Below are 15,142 nucleotides of genomic sequence, written 5' to 3'. Positions count from 1 at the left end.
TATAATACTGAGAAAAAATCCTCAAAAATATTTATTAGGTGGCTCCTAACAACTTATTTACTTACTATTTACACACATTTACTTAGAATTCAATATTTTTATTTAAATTAAATAAAAGTTAAAAAGCCACTTAATAAATATTCCTTTAAAATAAAATTTTTTTTCTCAGTGTATATTTATATATAAATTCTGTAAAAGTTACTCGAGTATTTATATAAAATCAATTTCTATAAATTCTCTAGATTTGAGTCGATACTTAAATCGAATATGATTTAATTGCTTCGAACGACAACAACTCGCAAAGTGATAGCTCACTGGTCCGAGGATCATCTAGTTATCTAACCCATTCAGGAAATCGGTTCGAAATCGATCATCGTTACAAGCGCCAAACGGCAACGAAACAACGCGCGGTCGCGTCTTTCTTTCGAAACAAATCTGGCCAAACCAATCCCCGCCGCGGCTCCGACCTCCGACTCCGACGCACAAATGCAGTGACTATCGAACTTGAAAATAGAACGGAGTGCATATCCGGTCGTACGGATGACTCTCTTCCGACTCCTACATGCGCACGTTGCTTTAAGTTTGGCGCGAAAGAGGCGCGGGCGCGCGCGCGCGCGGCGAAAAGTCTGCGCCCAGCTGGCGCCAGCAGCGCGGCTGGAAAACAGAAAGCCAAACCGGTCATGGGAGGCTAGTCAACGACTTGTGCAGCAGCCACGCTTGTGAGTTCTGTTTTCTGGCGGAAACGTTAGCGATACATTAACGCGGACGCCGCGGGAGTAGCACGACGGCCAGCCGGTATTTTAAAAGATGGGAGCGTACTTGTCGGAGCCGATCACGAAGAAGGAATCGAGCGACGAAGTGGGAAAGAATGTCGCGTACGGCGCGAGCTCGATGCAGGGCTGGCGGATCAGTCAGGAGGTAAGCGGGAACGTCGCGGTATGCCGTTCGCCACGGCCGCCGCGCCGACGGCGGCAACGTACGCGACGTACGCGCGCGCGCGCGCGCGCCCTCGCTCGCTCGCTCGTTCGTTCGTTCGTTCGTTCGTTTTCTCGCTCGTTTATTGCCCCGTTACCCAGTTTCGGGGCACCCGCGTGTTTTCGCCGGTCACCCGGCCACCGGATTGACCGGCCGCCCCGCGCGCTCGCCGACGCGTCCCGCGCGCCGAACCCTCGAGCCGGGGGAACGAGCGTGACCGACGAGCGGGACGAGGCTCCGGGCGCATCCGACGCTCGTCGACGACTCTTTCGCGACTCACGCGTTTATTTATCAACAGACGAGAGATATCCCGATAAGGGATCCTTGCGACATGTCGATCAATATTATCACGGCGTTGTTTCGTCGCAAAAATATCTCGTTGGCGATATGTAACTTTCTCTGATACCCGCAATAATATCGGTTGTCAGTTTCCCTCGAACGACAAAGTTGTTACGCAATAATCGTTGTTTTATCTTGTCCGTTGACGCTTTTGGAATGTATTATCAAATGGAAGTTAATCGACTGTCTATTGAAATATGTTGTATCTCGTTCTGATAAATTTATGCATTGCTAGAAGAATGTTACTTCTTGGCACTCGATTCCCTGATCCAGACAATACCCAAGACAATTGATTGCTACCTTTTTAGAACAAGAAAGAAGTCTTGTCGAAGATGGATTACTAACGGCGACTCTTTCTTTGCAGGATGCTCACAATTGTTGCATAGAATTTGACGAGAATGTCTCGCTGTTTGCCGTATACGACGGTCATGGAGGACACGAGGTTGCGACGTATTGCGCGCGCAACCTCCCCGATTTTATCAAACAGACAGAAGCTTACAAGAAAGGCGATATTAGGCAAGCTTTAATAGACGCTTTCCTCGGTTTCGATGATACCCTTACGAAGCCGGAGGTAGTCAATGTTCTCAAAGAGCTCGCGGGAACGTCCACGTCGGAGAAAAAGGAGGGTGACCTGACCGAATCTGGTGCGTTATTTTTCATATTAAGGATATGCATTATTACGGGGTTTACCTTTATACAGATACTCTTGCTAATTGTCCGTTTGGCAAGCTCTAATTTATTTTTTCCCCTTACCTACACGAGTAAGCTTTTAATAAGATTATCTTCGTACGTTACATTGCGTATAGATGAAGAAGAAAATGTTAGTAATCTGTGTATGGAAGCGACGATGCCGTTGGAGCAAGTAATGGCAAAGTATCAGTCAGAGGTGGCGAATCCTCATCTAAAAAATCTGAAAGGCGAGAAGTGTGGTAAGCGCGCATTCGCGAGTCCTTACTTGCGGGGTCGAAGAGGACGTGAGAAAACGAGCGGTTCGTCCTCTGGCGCGGGATGCTCATCGTCGCCGTCACCGCCAGCGACGTCATCCTCGTCGTCCGCGTCCACGCCCGACTGGAATACGAACGAAACGGACGTGAGTAGTTCCAGTCAGCCGTGCGGGTCGACTCTGTCCAGCACAGTGGAGCGAAAGGATTCCGATTGCCCGGGTAGCAACGAAGCTGAGCAAGTGCTGGATTCGACGACGAGCAATGGCAGCGCTCACGCGTCTCCACCGGTGGTGTCTACTGCGGATGTAGAACCTGCTAAGTCTATGGACATGCCCGATAGTTCCGAAGATGTAAAAGAGAAAGTCTCGAGTCCCGGCAAGGCGCCACCGTGCGCGGAGTCTAATGCGAACGAGGTGGAAGTTAATGGCGCGGAGTCGAAGAGGATCGGAGATGCGGACAGCAGTAAGGGTGGAGGCGACAACGTGTCGAGCAGTTCTTGCACCCCTGTGGAAAACGGAGATGCGGGTCAGCAAGAACGGATAACTAGCAGTGGTCGAAGAAGAACTCAGCCTGTGGATCTTTACCAAAGTCTACTGAAAAAGGACAACGACGACTCTGAAGAAGACGACGACGATGACGAAAATGATGAGACCTTCGATGGTGTTCCTGAAAGGTATAGAGACATGTGTTACTTGATGTAAAAAACATTTAATTTCTAAGCATTGTTTTTAAATCGAGATTTCCTCTTGCAGTGACGGAGACGATACAGAAGATATTGATGAGGATGAAAGCGATGAAGATGACGAAGTCGAGGAGGAGGAGGAGGAGGAGGATCTAGAAGACGATTCAGACGATGACACGGATGATCTAATGATAGAAAAGGTACAATATCGATTGTCTCAGAGAATTTATCGAAACTCACCGCGAGCCATGAATATCTAGAGTAAAATTAACAAAAGGGACAATCGTTAAATGAAATATGTTAAATGAAAACTTGTTTAAAAATTTTCACTTAGTGAATTCGTTGTATAATGAGTTTTGTTTTTGTGCAGCCTGGTTCGGACAGTGGATGCACGGCGGTTGTAGCGATACTCAAGAACAATGAACTGTACGTGGCCAATGCTGGAGACTCTCGGTGTGTCCTATGCAGGGATGGTCAGGCGATCGAACTTAGCTTGGACCATAAGCCCGAAGACGCACCGGAAATGGAACGTATAGTAAAAGCAGGCGGAGAGGTGACGAGCGACGGCAGAGTGAATGGCGGCCTCAATCTTTCCAGAGCACTTGGCGATCATGCGTATAAGCGAAACATGGTATTACCACCCCAAGAACAGATGATCTCCGCTCTACCGGACGTAAGGCATATTACGATCGATCCGGAGAAAGACGAATTTATGGTGCTCGCTTGTGATGGCATATGGAATTTCATGACCAGTCAAAACGTCGTTCAGTTCGTGCGCAACCGTTTGTCACAAAATTACGAGAACATTTCGAAAATCTGCGAAGAGGTATGGTATCACGTTATAAGCCTAAAAGAGTAAAAATGATTTTTAAACATTACTCGCATGCGCATCTTGTTTTCAGAAAATTTCAAGTATTCCTTCTGGATAAAAAACGATCTAATGTGTGTTACAGTTATTTGATCATTGCCTTGCACCGGATACTCTCGGCGACGGAACGGGCTGCGACAACATGACTGCCGTAATAGTTAAGTTTAAATCGCCGGCAACCGAAACTGTTAAAAATAACACCGTTGCCGAGGTATGCGTTACGAAGAAGCGATCGGTCTCGCCAGCCGCTGAGGAAAATAACGACTGTATCCCGGGAGAAAACACGGTAAACCCCTGCAAACGCGCCAAGACCGAGGCAGCTATGTGAATTAGGAGTCACCATGCGTCATGAACTGATCTCCGGGAGCGGACGAGTGAATGTGAGTTTATGTAAAATTATGTAACAACTTTATATTACTGTGTAGAGAGCTGGAACCAATTGGTTATGCAGTAACAGGCACATGAAATAGCGCGTAAGGTGTGTTATTGGTCGCTGCTAACAGACTGCTAGATTGGAGCACGTGGGAATGATATAATGTAGTTTTCTTAATAATACATCAATCATTTCTCAATTATAATAAAGTGAATTTTACATATGAAAGGAAATTTCTCTTCTACGTTCATATCTTGTGCATATATCTATTTAATGTCACATAATGCCGTTAGATATAATCTGTTTCACACTAAACTTTATTTTATTACTTAAAAACAATTCAATATACGAGCTTTTTCTTTTATATATAATTTGAAATTGTAATCTTCAGAATTGAGGAATACAACAGAAATAGGAAGAGATTGTGTAAAATGATAATATGTAAAACAGTTTTAAAATTGAACTCACAAATAAAAAAGATCATTCATTTCACAAGCATTTATTGACATAAAAGTACGATGAATAATACGTACTCTTAATATAAATGTACAATCTTTTTTTTTAATTTTATAGAACTTGACATCTATTATTTAATAAGTTCTAATATAATTCTAATATAGCTCTAACAATTTCTAATACATAAATACACAAATTTATTAATTGAAACTAATTTTATATAAATGATGCAGTGATACTAACGAAAGCATATGTACGCAATAATATCAATTAAGTTTTATTCACCTCTTCTTTTTTCTTAATTTTATTTTTGTTATTCTATATAATCCATATTTTTTCTTCTTTTCTTGATCAATAGATATTTGATTGTAACATATATTATATTGTCGAATTATAGGAATATGAGTATGAAATCAGAATCGTTATATATTTTATTTAGATAAAGAAAATTCATATTAAATAAGAGAGATATTGCCAATTTAGTTTATATATTTATACGTGTTTGTATCACAGTATCATTTGTTTCAAACTACAATGATTTTCTCTAATTATTATAATATTCCATGTCTTAATATATTTAAGTTAAATAATTAGATACTTAGATTTCTCCACATATCATCCCATTTGCTCCAGCTGCACTTACAAAGTATATTCCTTGAGTTTTTAGATTACATAGTACATAAATGTATATATTTATAAACGTAGCTTATAGGATTTATATTTGTGTAAGTCAATACATTTATCTCTTATTTTTACGGAATAGAATTTATTTTTGAATCCCTGGGTATAGTGGTTGAATGGATGGGTGTGCGAAATAGATTAAGATGTTTAAACTGTATTATGTAATTAAGGCAATTGCGTATAACGCGTTACCAATTTGTGATCTTGTCTTAATGATAACGTTAAAGAAATACAAAAAAAAAAGGATATGTACTCATGTTAAGCTACGTCAAGTGCTGTAGTAGTTTGAAACGATCTGAATTTGGAAATTTGCATATGTCAAAAATATGTTTTTTGTAAATTTATACAGAGAATCATATATAGAGATACATCGTAGCTTTGGCGGAACGGTAAAGGCGTTCGTCTTGCAGAAAGAGGGATTACAATTGTAGGATTGAAAGTGGCGCGATGTGGCAAACGCATGACGGTTACGGTATTTTGGTAAATTCAGAATACTAATCCTATTGTACTCGTGGCATCACGATAGTTGCAAAATTCCTTTTGGAGAAACGCGAAAATTATTTGTGGTATAATATAATATAAGTGCAAGATACTTGTAGTATTCCGACAAACGCAAAATAGAGGATAGGACGTATTATATCTGGGAGCAAATCTCTCCGTTTTCTCGTGTAACTAATGAAAGCAATGACGTTCGAATGATTTTATCGAAATTCAGTTTTATGCACTAATTAGATAAAAGTATATCTCTCGTATATTTTTGCTCTTAGATATCTACTCGTGCCTACGTGTACATCAAGCTCCTCCATCCGATATCTACCCAACATGAACACGAACTAAGAGAGCGCGTGTTAAGCACGGAGACTGTCTCTGTAGAACTTTGGTCTAAGAACATAATGCGATTGGACTTATAAATTAATATTATTAATCTGATGTGGCGCTAACCGCCAACACTCGTCGTCGTGTACATCTACAACTTTCTAAGTTCACGTTACGGTTAACGTACATAAATCGTAAATAGGCAATACTTGAACAAATAAAGACCTACTGTCATATTTTTTACAGTTAAGACTCTTTCACGTTGCATGAAGATTCCTGTTTCGATCGTAATACGGAAATAGCAGAATCTTTGTGTTTTTATCGTAGAGATTCATACGAAACTGCATTAAAATTCTGTGAGGCAAACATTGTAGATGATAGAAATGTGAATCGACCCAGTGACACCTTCGCGACAATTGTGACATTTTCCACTAATATATATTCTTCTGTCGACACTCATGTGTAATCGCAGTCGTTAGTAGACAGTAATTTTCATCGAAGAAATTGTTTGTAGTTAAATGCAAAAGCAATCACAATACTCTTATGTAAACACCGTTTGCAAGATGATCAGTAGTGTATAGATACTAGATACTAGATAAGCGTATCTAGTATCATTCAGAAAGAACTGACGTGCCTTTCCAATTCAGGGGTTGACAACCTCCTCAACATGTGTATTGTACATTCGATTCCGTCTCAAGAAGAAAGGTTTGCGCCCCATGTACTGTCTTTAGCTGCAAACTCCGTCATACACTTATGTATAATAATATCTTGTTTCATAATACATGTGTCGCTCGAATCAATCTTAATGCTTGTTTCCATTTTCTCTTTTTTTTTCCTGCTTTGCATTTTTCCCTCTTGCCACAAAAAAGAACACGTCAAATATTTTGAAAGTAGTAAATGCTCTATTTTTAGAATCTCAAACACTTTTTTGCCGCTAAGATTTGAATAATGCATATTTCGCACAAATAACAGAATAAATCTGGTTCTGCCAGATTTTTGCTACTTGTTTAAAACTTGCTTATAATTGACTTGAACTATCACGTTCCGTATCATAGTTACTTGTACCATGATCTCTTTTCCAAGCTTGTAAATAATATGTATTTTTTCTTGCAAAAAATCTCTTCAAGGTACAAGATATATAAATTTTGACATTATTCTATTATCATTTTTCCGTGTTCAATCCCTTACAATTGTTCATGTAATTGCATAGAGAGACAGGGAAATCTACAAATCAATTTTATTCAACATAGATATATTCGATTTAATATATAACATACGTATTACAGATATGAATGAAAAGGTATCCTACGACGTAGGTACACCAACACGATACATATGGTCCCTTTATTAACTATGGGGGAACTCTCATCTTTACTCAACACTAAAATACACAATAATATTTACACACTAATATACTGTGCCAGTGTAATCACAGTCCGTAGTTGTTTACACTCCACTTTCACTTATCTAACACCTTCGAAAATTGAGCAAATTTACCCTCTATTATAAAATGAAAAACTGTTGTTTCCTAATCATCGTACTTACGATCAATAGATATCGGATCATTATCATTCATATCATTCGCATCGACTTCCGAAAACACTTCGGTTCCGATTATCGCTCCGATTCTGTCATATAAGTGAAAGTGTAAATCAATAAAGAAAATTAATACGCGGTGAAAGAATATATTTGGAATGACGTGTTAGTAGAAAATTCAAAATAAGCTCGTTTATTCAAAATCAGATATATTGCACTATGTATTGCACATCCGTTCAATCCGAAAATTCTGAGAAATACGTTTAATATTTAATACGTTTAACACTTACAATTCAAGTGAAGTAACAAAATTGCGCGTTTCACCGAAAATTATATATATATATATATATATATATATATATATATATATATATATATGACTGATATTAAACTTCAATTTTATTTTACTGGCAGTGTTGTACTCCACATCATCCTTTAAGCAGTTTAAGAATTCCGGACTTGCTGAGAAACGCACATTCAAATAACACAATATATATGTTTCAAATATATAATATATATGATTTATTGAGATATTAAATTACGTAAGTTTGTAAGAAAGAGTAACATAAACACGATGAAAAAATTTATCATAATGATACAGATAATGACAAAAATAATAAGCAATAATAATAATAATTGACAAATTAATATATTATAATTAATAATAATGACGATGACAATGACAGTGATGATGACAATGATAATAAAATAATAATACTTATAACAGGTAACAGTGCAGTCCTAGTTTTGCACAAAGAGAAACAAATTGTTATGAAAAAGATTATTTCATAACAATTTGTTTAATCTAAATGACTGCTTAAAAGTTGTCATAGAGTATAAGTTTATAAATAATTTTATCAGTCACAGAATGGCAACTTGGACTTATTCCTGTTGCGGATTTAATTACAATTTGGCACATAATCATTAAGCGCGTAGCATTTACATTCTTTTAGTTATTTTCAAGAGGAAATCAATAAAGTGCCATTCTTAGTCGCACATTTATACACATTTATAAACACGCTTGTATAGCAAGAATGGCGAAGAGAACTCAAAAAGACACAAATTTGTCATTCTGTTTGATGTTAATTAGGACGACGCATTTTTCTTAGAAATCTATTCAACAATTAAAGCACGCGATTATGTTCGAAAATAGAGTGTTGTGATGTGAGAAAATGTAGCGAGACAGATCGTCGTCTAGCCAAAGTTAAGTTTTCCTCGCATTCCAAAATGTATTCCAAAAACGAAAAAGGAAAAGATTCGACTGGCAGGCGATAACCCAGTATTACGTAGCGTTCGCGTTTAGTATACATCGGTGTTTCGTCTTCATTTTATATTGATTCGCGTCTTGAACGAGCGAACGACGCTGAGGATCGCGGTATGCGGTGGATTGAGGAGAACAAGACTGGGTCAGTTGGTGTTCTGTTTGTTGGAGCGAAGGCGCGCCAATCCTGAACGCTCGCCCTCCTCTTCGTCGGACGTACAAGGTACTACGCCGCGCGACGATGTAGCCTGCATTAACTCTTGATCCGGGCCATTCCGATGCTCGTACAACAGAATGTTTAACGTTTCCTCATATATCCGAGCCTCAGGGAATTCAACCTGAAAAAAAAGGTAAGCATTTTTCGTTACATAGTTTTAAAATATCGCTGTCATATTATTTCATTACCTTTGTATGCTTCTTGTCAGTCGTGTAGACGATGGAGTGGCAGCAGACCTCCGCCACCTTACGACCATGTCCGTAAAACGTCCAACAGCAGATCTCGCTCGAGCCGATAACATCTTTGATAAATAACACTCTGCCACTGAATCTGAGCGACATTTTGTCGAATAATTCTATGTTTTTTAATAGATTGTCATCTGATGTACTGCAAAAATTAAATTTATTCAATTCACTTATGCATTAATGAGCTTGACTGTGATAATAATACAGCTACAATTAGCTATATTGTGACATTTCGTTCACAAATTTTTTTTCACGAATTTAGAATATGAGTTTGCGATATAAATTATGTAAGAAACCACATAGTAATACGAGCTTTTTATCGTTACACTCGTTACTCTTGTTACACTTTGAATTGCTCAGATTGGCGCCTATTCGGAACGTTCAGATCGCAATTTGCAAAAGATAAAAAATGGTATCACGTATCACGAAATGTCACGATATTCATGACTATCAAAGCAGCGTTTAATATCACCTTGTGTAGGAATATTTGTTATTATGCCTATTAATGAGCAGCTTGACCACAGGTTTCGTAGTATTGCTTATGAGTAACTGTTCCTCCTTCTGGGAGGTTATGAGAGGTACTCTGCAAATCGGCTCCGCCTCGCGCTCTTTTCGAAGAAGCGCCTGCTCGCAGGACTCGGCCAGCTCGCTGATACAGTAGTATTTCGCTTCGGCGAGCAGCTCCGCCATCTCCTTCGTGTTTTCCGGCAGCGGGACCGAGCCGTCTCGCAAGAAGTTCAAGATCGTCCCGAAATGTTTGCCGCACCGATCGATCAGTATCCAACCTGCGGACAGAGACCGCCAGTCAGAGTCGAGGATACAAATGGGAGATATCGACGAGATTAAATGTTGAAAATTCTCGGGAAATAACGCACAAAGGGGTCAAGCGCGATTCCTTTCTTTTCCTTTTTTTCAAATTAATCGGACAAATCCGTGCGCCTCAGATTCGGACGTCAAGACTGATCGATATTCAAGGTTGATCGATCTCGACGAAATGTCAAAATGTGTGCGTCGCGACTCGCGAGAGAAGCCTCACCTTCGGAGTCGGTGAGCACTTCCATGCGACCGCTGAACATCGCGCGCAGCATGGTGTCGTGTTTCTGCAGGGTGCCTATGGTGGTGTAGTGGAGCGAGCCGCCGATGTTCAGTTTGACATACTCCGACGGGTATTTAATTACGGTCTTGTGCTCGCCCGACATAACGAGAGTCGTGACGACCGGGGGGTCCGAGCAGAGAGGCGAGTGCTGAGTACTGACGCGCGAGACGAGGACGAGACGCCGCGGGATGAGGCGCGGACGGGGGGGAGGGGAGCGTATCGATCCCCCTCGACGTCAGATTGGAACGTGCGAATCGCCGACGGATGACGGATTCGCGTTTGCGTCGGAGCGACGTGACAGCGCGCGCGGGCGGTCGTTTAGCGCATCGTCGCGGCGACGAGGGGCCGGAGGGGTCCCCGCGCGCTCACTCCCGCGGGTATTGGGAGGGCGGGAGAGCCGCGCGAGATATCAACATATCCCCATTTCGCTCCGTTTCCCGCACGTTCGTCATCGAGCGCGGCGAACGAGAAATTGTACGAGAACGCGACGCGCTGAACGTGGCGGCGAATGGCTAAGATCGACTGCGATGCGCGAAAAGTATCGCGAGGGCTCGGACCAATCAGAATCGCCCGCGCTCCCGGAACGAGGGGACCGCCATCCTCGCAAGCCGGGTACGCTGAGTAGTGAGTACGCTCGAGAAGATGGCTGACTCGCTGACCAAGTACGGCGTTTACATCGACGACCTGAGCAAGATACGCGTCCTAGAGCCGGAAGCGGCGAATCAAACGAACAAGCTGAAGGAGGAGTGTCAGAGTTTCGTGTCCAGTAAGTTTGCGTTGGTTTGCGAGTGGCGTTTCACGGCAGAATTTACTTGACCAGGCGGTCTCACGTTCTCACGATATACTCACCCGCTCGCCGCACGATTCTCGTCACCGTCCGTACCGTGTGCTTTGCTCAATGAGTTCCTGCACAAAAAGGCGCGCACATCTATAGATGTGCATACACTCTCGGATGATTCGGATGGCAGTTAGGGGGCGATTTCGAGCTTTAATTAACTCGACCGGCGATTAAATTCAATCGACAGAATTGCTCGCTGTAAGATTTCTATCTATCAGTATGTATGCAATTCGTTACTCTTATATATCTTCCTTTTCGAGTGCTAAAAAAAATTGATGGTTCTATTCATGTTAACAAAAATAATACTGGTATTATTTGACAAATTATAATCGGAGATTAGGTTGATCGGAGTTTAGTCAAAACTTTGTAGATTAACTTTAATCTCGGAATTTTCTTTTAATATTCTTATATCCATTTTTATGCAGACTAACTTATCTCGGTTTAACTTACTTTTTATCTTTTTCTAATCTTTATAACTAGAAAAGGATAAAAAGTAAGTTAAATCGAGATTTAAGTTAATCTACATTGATTTAAGTTAATCTGATTGAAGTGGACATTAATGTCAATTACAATAGCTATTATTATTATTGTAATGAATTGTCGATCGAAATGTTTATTCGCAAAAGAAATATAATTTGAAGAATGTATAATTATACGAGACATGAAATGTAAATAAAATTACGGTGTGAAATAAACGATTTATGTCCGATATCCCCTTTATCTAAAAAAAACTGCACCTCAGGGCTTCATCGTCAACCGCACTATTACTATAAATCGCTAATGCCTCTTCATAAATGTCGCGAAGATTGAGAATTTTTACGTTGCAGAGATTACCGAATTTGAGAAAAATTCCGACGAATTCGTTAGGATATTAGACAATTTGGCGAAAGAGGTGGAGAGAGAGAAAATGAAGACGATCGGCGCGCGAAATCTACTGCGTTCCGTTGCGAAGCAAAGGGAAGCCCAGAAACAACAGATGCAGGTTCTTAAATTAATTACATGAAAGGCAACATGTATATTAATCGTTTTAAGGTTTAAGTAATATGTAACAGTGGTCGCGAGAATTTATACTATCTTACAATATTAAGGTAACACCATAATGTCATAACGAGAAAGAAGAAGAAAGCGATAGCCTTTATAGTCATCTTTATTGATTGAACAAGTATCAAATCTCCATGACCACTCTAATAAACTTGACGATCTTGATTATCTTGAATATTGACTTTGACTGTCCGTCATCCGATTATTTTTTTCGGCGATTGACTTGTCAAGTAATATTTTGTAACGTTTTGTTGGCATAGAATTATTAATTTTTTATTGATACAAGGAAGAAAATATTAGATAGGAACGACGAGAGTTACATATAGTTGTAAAATTTGCTATAGTTACAAAGGTTGCAAATAAGCAATTCTGCCGATTAATTAGATTCGAAATCACGTCAATCGATTTTCGTTTATTTTCATTACAGGCATTAATTTTGGAGAAGTCCGTGGAACTGGAACGATTACGAGTACAATACGATTCTTTAAAGAAGATCGAACTGGAACAGCTAGAAACCATCGAACATTTGTCGGTCAATTAATATAACGTTTTATAGTCTCCGACTGTGTCGTCGTTGCCGATTCATCGAATATCTTTCGCTCTCCTTGCTAATAAATGGTACGATAATTTTTAAAAACATGAATCCCGCTTTTTTAAAAGGTTTAAAAACGACTTCGACTAAACTCTAATTAATCGACGATTGATCGCGAGGCGTAAGTTATCGAGAGAGTTTCTCTTAGTGCCCGTCTACAATAGGTGTTTTAAGCCCTAAGAAATTACAATGGAATTTGAGGAGAATATTCGACTGTGATTGGTCAATTTCTTACGGCTTAGAGTTTGAATACCCTTTAAAGCAAGGTTGTAGACCAGTATCGTTATCGTTATATTGTCGTTATAAGCACAGCTTTTTTTATCATAGTATATCTGCGCAACTGTGTTATGAGCACATAACGACAGTATAACGAGTTAAGGCCATTGAACGTAACAAAGTTTTAGTCATGATCGTAAGGCCGTAAGAAAATAGACCAATCACAGTCGATTATTCTCCTTGAGCTCGAAGAATAATCGAGTGTGATTGGTCTATTTTTTTACGGCCTTACGTTTATAACTAAAACTTTGTTACGTGCAATGGCCTTTACAGAATTCTACTGCAACTGGACTATTAATATTTGCAAGGTGCCTGGAGAGGTCCCCATTGGTTCTTACTTTGCGAGGCAAGAACCAATCATATTAAAGAATCACTGAGCGCTCCTTGAGTTGCTTTTTGAACGCAGCCATTTTAACTTTCAGTTTTCAGAACGCCACGTTGCCCGCCAATCCTGCGGCCGCCATTGTTCTGATTGCTCGCGCTGGTCGCTGGTCACCGGTGATCGGTGACCTACTCGAAAAAATTTGTAAAATTCGTGAAAAGTAACGTTTATAGTGTAAATCTAATATAAGCTGAATCTAATAGCGAAAATTTCCACTTTGGTGTGAACAGAGACAAGCAAGTCCGGCATTCAATGTGTTAATTAATTCTCATGACGCGACCTGCCGTTACGTGCCATTTGATGCGCGTAATCATGATATAATTTTGATAAATATATATATCGTGTAATATTCCACGATTTCCACGTTAGATAACCGACGAGAATGGCGGTCACTATTGGTAAGATATTTTAGCTTTAACGATCTTTTTTTCTTCATTTGTTGCAAAGTAATTTTTCGAGTACGAAGGCGAAAATAAAAGCAGAGATTCGATGATATTACGAACATGATTAAAACAATCATAATGTTTAAGGAGAACAGAAAATTAAAGTGATGTCAATTTGACATCATATTGATTAAATTTACGTCATTTTTTGGGTCAATGTGACGTCAAAATTATGGCTGCATTCCGATATTCACTGTCAGCAACTTTCAGTATTGAAAATCTATAGTATACGTGACGTAAAATATAGATTTGCAGTACTGACAGTGAATATCGGAATGCAGCCTATATATCATTTTGACTGCGATGTGTTCATTGAGTGTCAATGTGTATGTTTGCAGATTCTGTGATATATCTGTGTCTTGTGGCGATTCTTTGGGGAGTAACCAATCCGTTCATGAAGAAAGGTGCGCTAGGTTTGGAAGATGTCAAGGCCACGTCTTTTTACGGGCAATTTGTCAAGGAGATCGCGTTTCTCATCACTAACCTGAAGGTTTATCACATCTCTACATAGATTTTATCAAATTAATTTTATTTTATAAGCGTAATGGCATTTCTCTAATTTTTGTTTTATTTCTTTACACACAGTATCTCCTGCCGTTTCTAGTTAATCAGTGCGGTTCGGTATTGTACTTCCTGACCTTGCAGAGCACCGATTTATCTCTGGCTGTGCCAGTTTCAAATTCCCTTACCTTCGTATTCACTGCGATCACAGGCTGGTTCCTGGGCGAGGAAAAGGTACACAGAAGTGAGTACAAGCGAAATTGTTTTCGTATTGTTGGAAAATGTTATGAATTAGTTACTTTACGATTTGCTTTATTTTCCAGATACCTATCTGGGAATGATGCTTGTACTATGTGGGACCACGTTGTGTTGTTGGGACAAAGTGAATAAAACGGTGGAATTGTGATATGCACGCTTAAGACAACAATCATTACGCACACATCGCTATCCTTTCTCTTCCTGTTCATCCGTCCATTATCCGTCAACTAATCCATATCCATCTCCTGTGTAATGTGAGTACCACAATGATTAACACATATAATTCTTTCCAACGAAGCAAAGTCACGACTTGATTTTGCTT

At 39.8% G+C, this 15,142-nt stretch overlaps 4 protein-coding genes across 7 annotated transcripts; 3 read left to right on the top strand and 1 right to left on the bottom strand.

Annotated features, from left to right (window-relative positions):
- Positions 1 to 657: 657 nt before the first annotated feature.
- Positions 658 to 6,940, top strand: LOC112462220 (probable protein phosphatase CG10417). 3 transcript variants are annotated; one of them, XR_003041638.1, is made up of 7 exons: positions 659 to 918; positions 1,679 to 1,958; positions 2,121 to 2,931; positions 3,011 to 3,140; positions 3,311 to 3,766; positions 3,894 to 4,188; positions 6,086 to 6,940. XR_003041638.1 is itself a non-coding variant. In XM_025027868.1 (6 exons), the coding sequence occupies exons 1-6, from the start codon at positions 808 to 810 to the stop codon at positions 4,134 to 4,136; spliced, it is 2,022 nt and encodes a 673-aa protein (XP_024883636.1). In that variant the 5' UTR covers positions 658 to 807; the 3' UTR covers positions 4,137 to 4,790. The 3 variants fall into 3 exon arrangements, 2 of the variants coding, with proteins under 2 accessions (XP_024883636.1, XP_024883635.1); XM_025027868.1 differs by lacking the exon at positions 6,086 to 6,940 and having other exon boundaries at positions 658 to 918; positions 3,011 to 3,131; positions 3,894 to 4,790; XM_025027867.1 differs by lacking the exon at positions 6,086 to 6,940 and having other exon boundaries at positions 3,894 to 4,789.
- Positions 6,941 to 7,355: 415 nt separating this feature from the next.
- Positions 7,356 to 10,693, bottom strand: LOC112462221 (BTB/POZ domain-containing adapter for CUL3-mediated RhoA degradation protein 3). Its single transcript, XM_025027870.1, has 4 exons — positions 10,430 to 10,693; positions 9,866 to 10,178; positions 9,337 to 9,535; positions 7,356 to 9,269 (listed from the first exon to the last, which is right to left on the bottom strand). The coding sequence occupies exons 1-4, from the start codon at positions 10,590 to 10,592 to the stop codon at positions 9,078 to 9,080; spliced, it is 867 nt and encodes a 288-aa protein (XP_024883638.1). The 5' UTR covers positions 10,593 to 10,693; the 3' UTR covers positions 7,356 to 9,077.
- Positions 10,694 to 10,833: 140 nt separating this feature from the next.
- LOC112462223 (intraflagellar transport protein 20 homolog) lies at positions 10,834 to 12,914 on the top strand. Its single transcript, XM_025027873.1, has 2 exons — positions 10,834 to 11,255; positions 12,796 to 12,914. The coding sequence occupies exons 1-2, from the start codon at positions 11,132 to 11,134 to the stop codon at positions 12,912 to 12,914; spliced, it is 243 nt and encodes an 80-aa protein (XP_024883641.1). The 5' UTR covers positions 10,834 to 11,131.
- Positions 12,915 to 13,685: 771 nt separating this feature from the next.
- On the top strand, positions 13,686 to 14,975 carry LOC112462222 (transmembrane protein 234 homolog). 2 transcript variants are annotated; one of them, XM_025027872.1, is made up of 4 exons: positions 13,686 to 14,016; positions 14,400 to 14,551; positions 14,647 to 14,796; positions 14,886 to 14,975. In XM_025027872.1, the coding sequence occupies exons 1-4, from the start codon at positions 14,001 to 14,003 to the stop codon at positions 14,901 to 14,903; spliced, it is 336 nt and encodes a 111-aa protein (XP_024883640.1). In that variant the 5' UTR covers positions 13,686 to 14,000; the 3' UTR covers positions 14,904 to 14,975. The 2 variants fall into 2 exon arrangements, with proteins under 2 accessions (XP_024883640.1, XP_024883639.1); XM_025027871.1 differs by having other exon boundaries at positions 14,647 to 14,806.
- The last annotated feature ends 167 nt before the right edge of the window (positions 14,976 to 15,142 follow it).

Source organism: Temnothorax curvispinosus, unplaced genomic scaffold (genome assembly GCF_003070985.1).
Source record: "Temnothorax curvispinosus isolate PA1 unplaced genomic scaffold, ASM307098v1 QBEX01012062.1, whole genome shotgun sequence".
In the NCBI taxonomy this organism is placed as follows: domain Eukaryota; kingdom Metazoa; phylum Arthropoda; class Insecta; order Hymenoptera; family Formicidae; genus Temnothorax; species Temnothorax curvispinosus.
The sequence above is the reverse complement of the archived record's forward strand: the minus strand, read 5'-3'. Positions and strand labels throughout refer to the sequence as shown.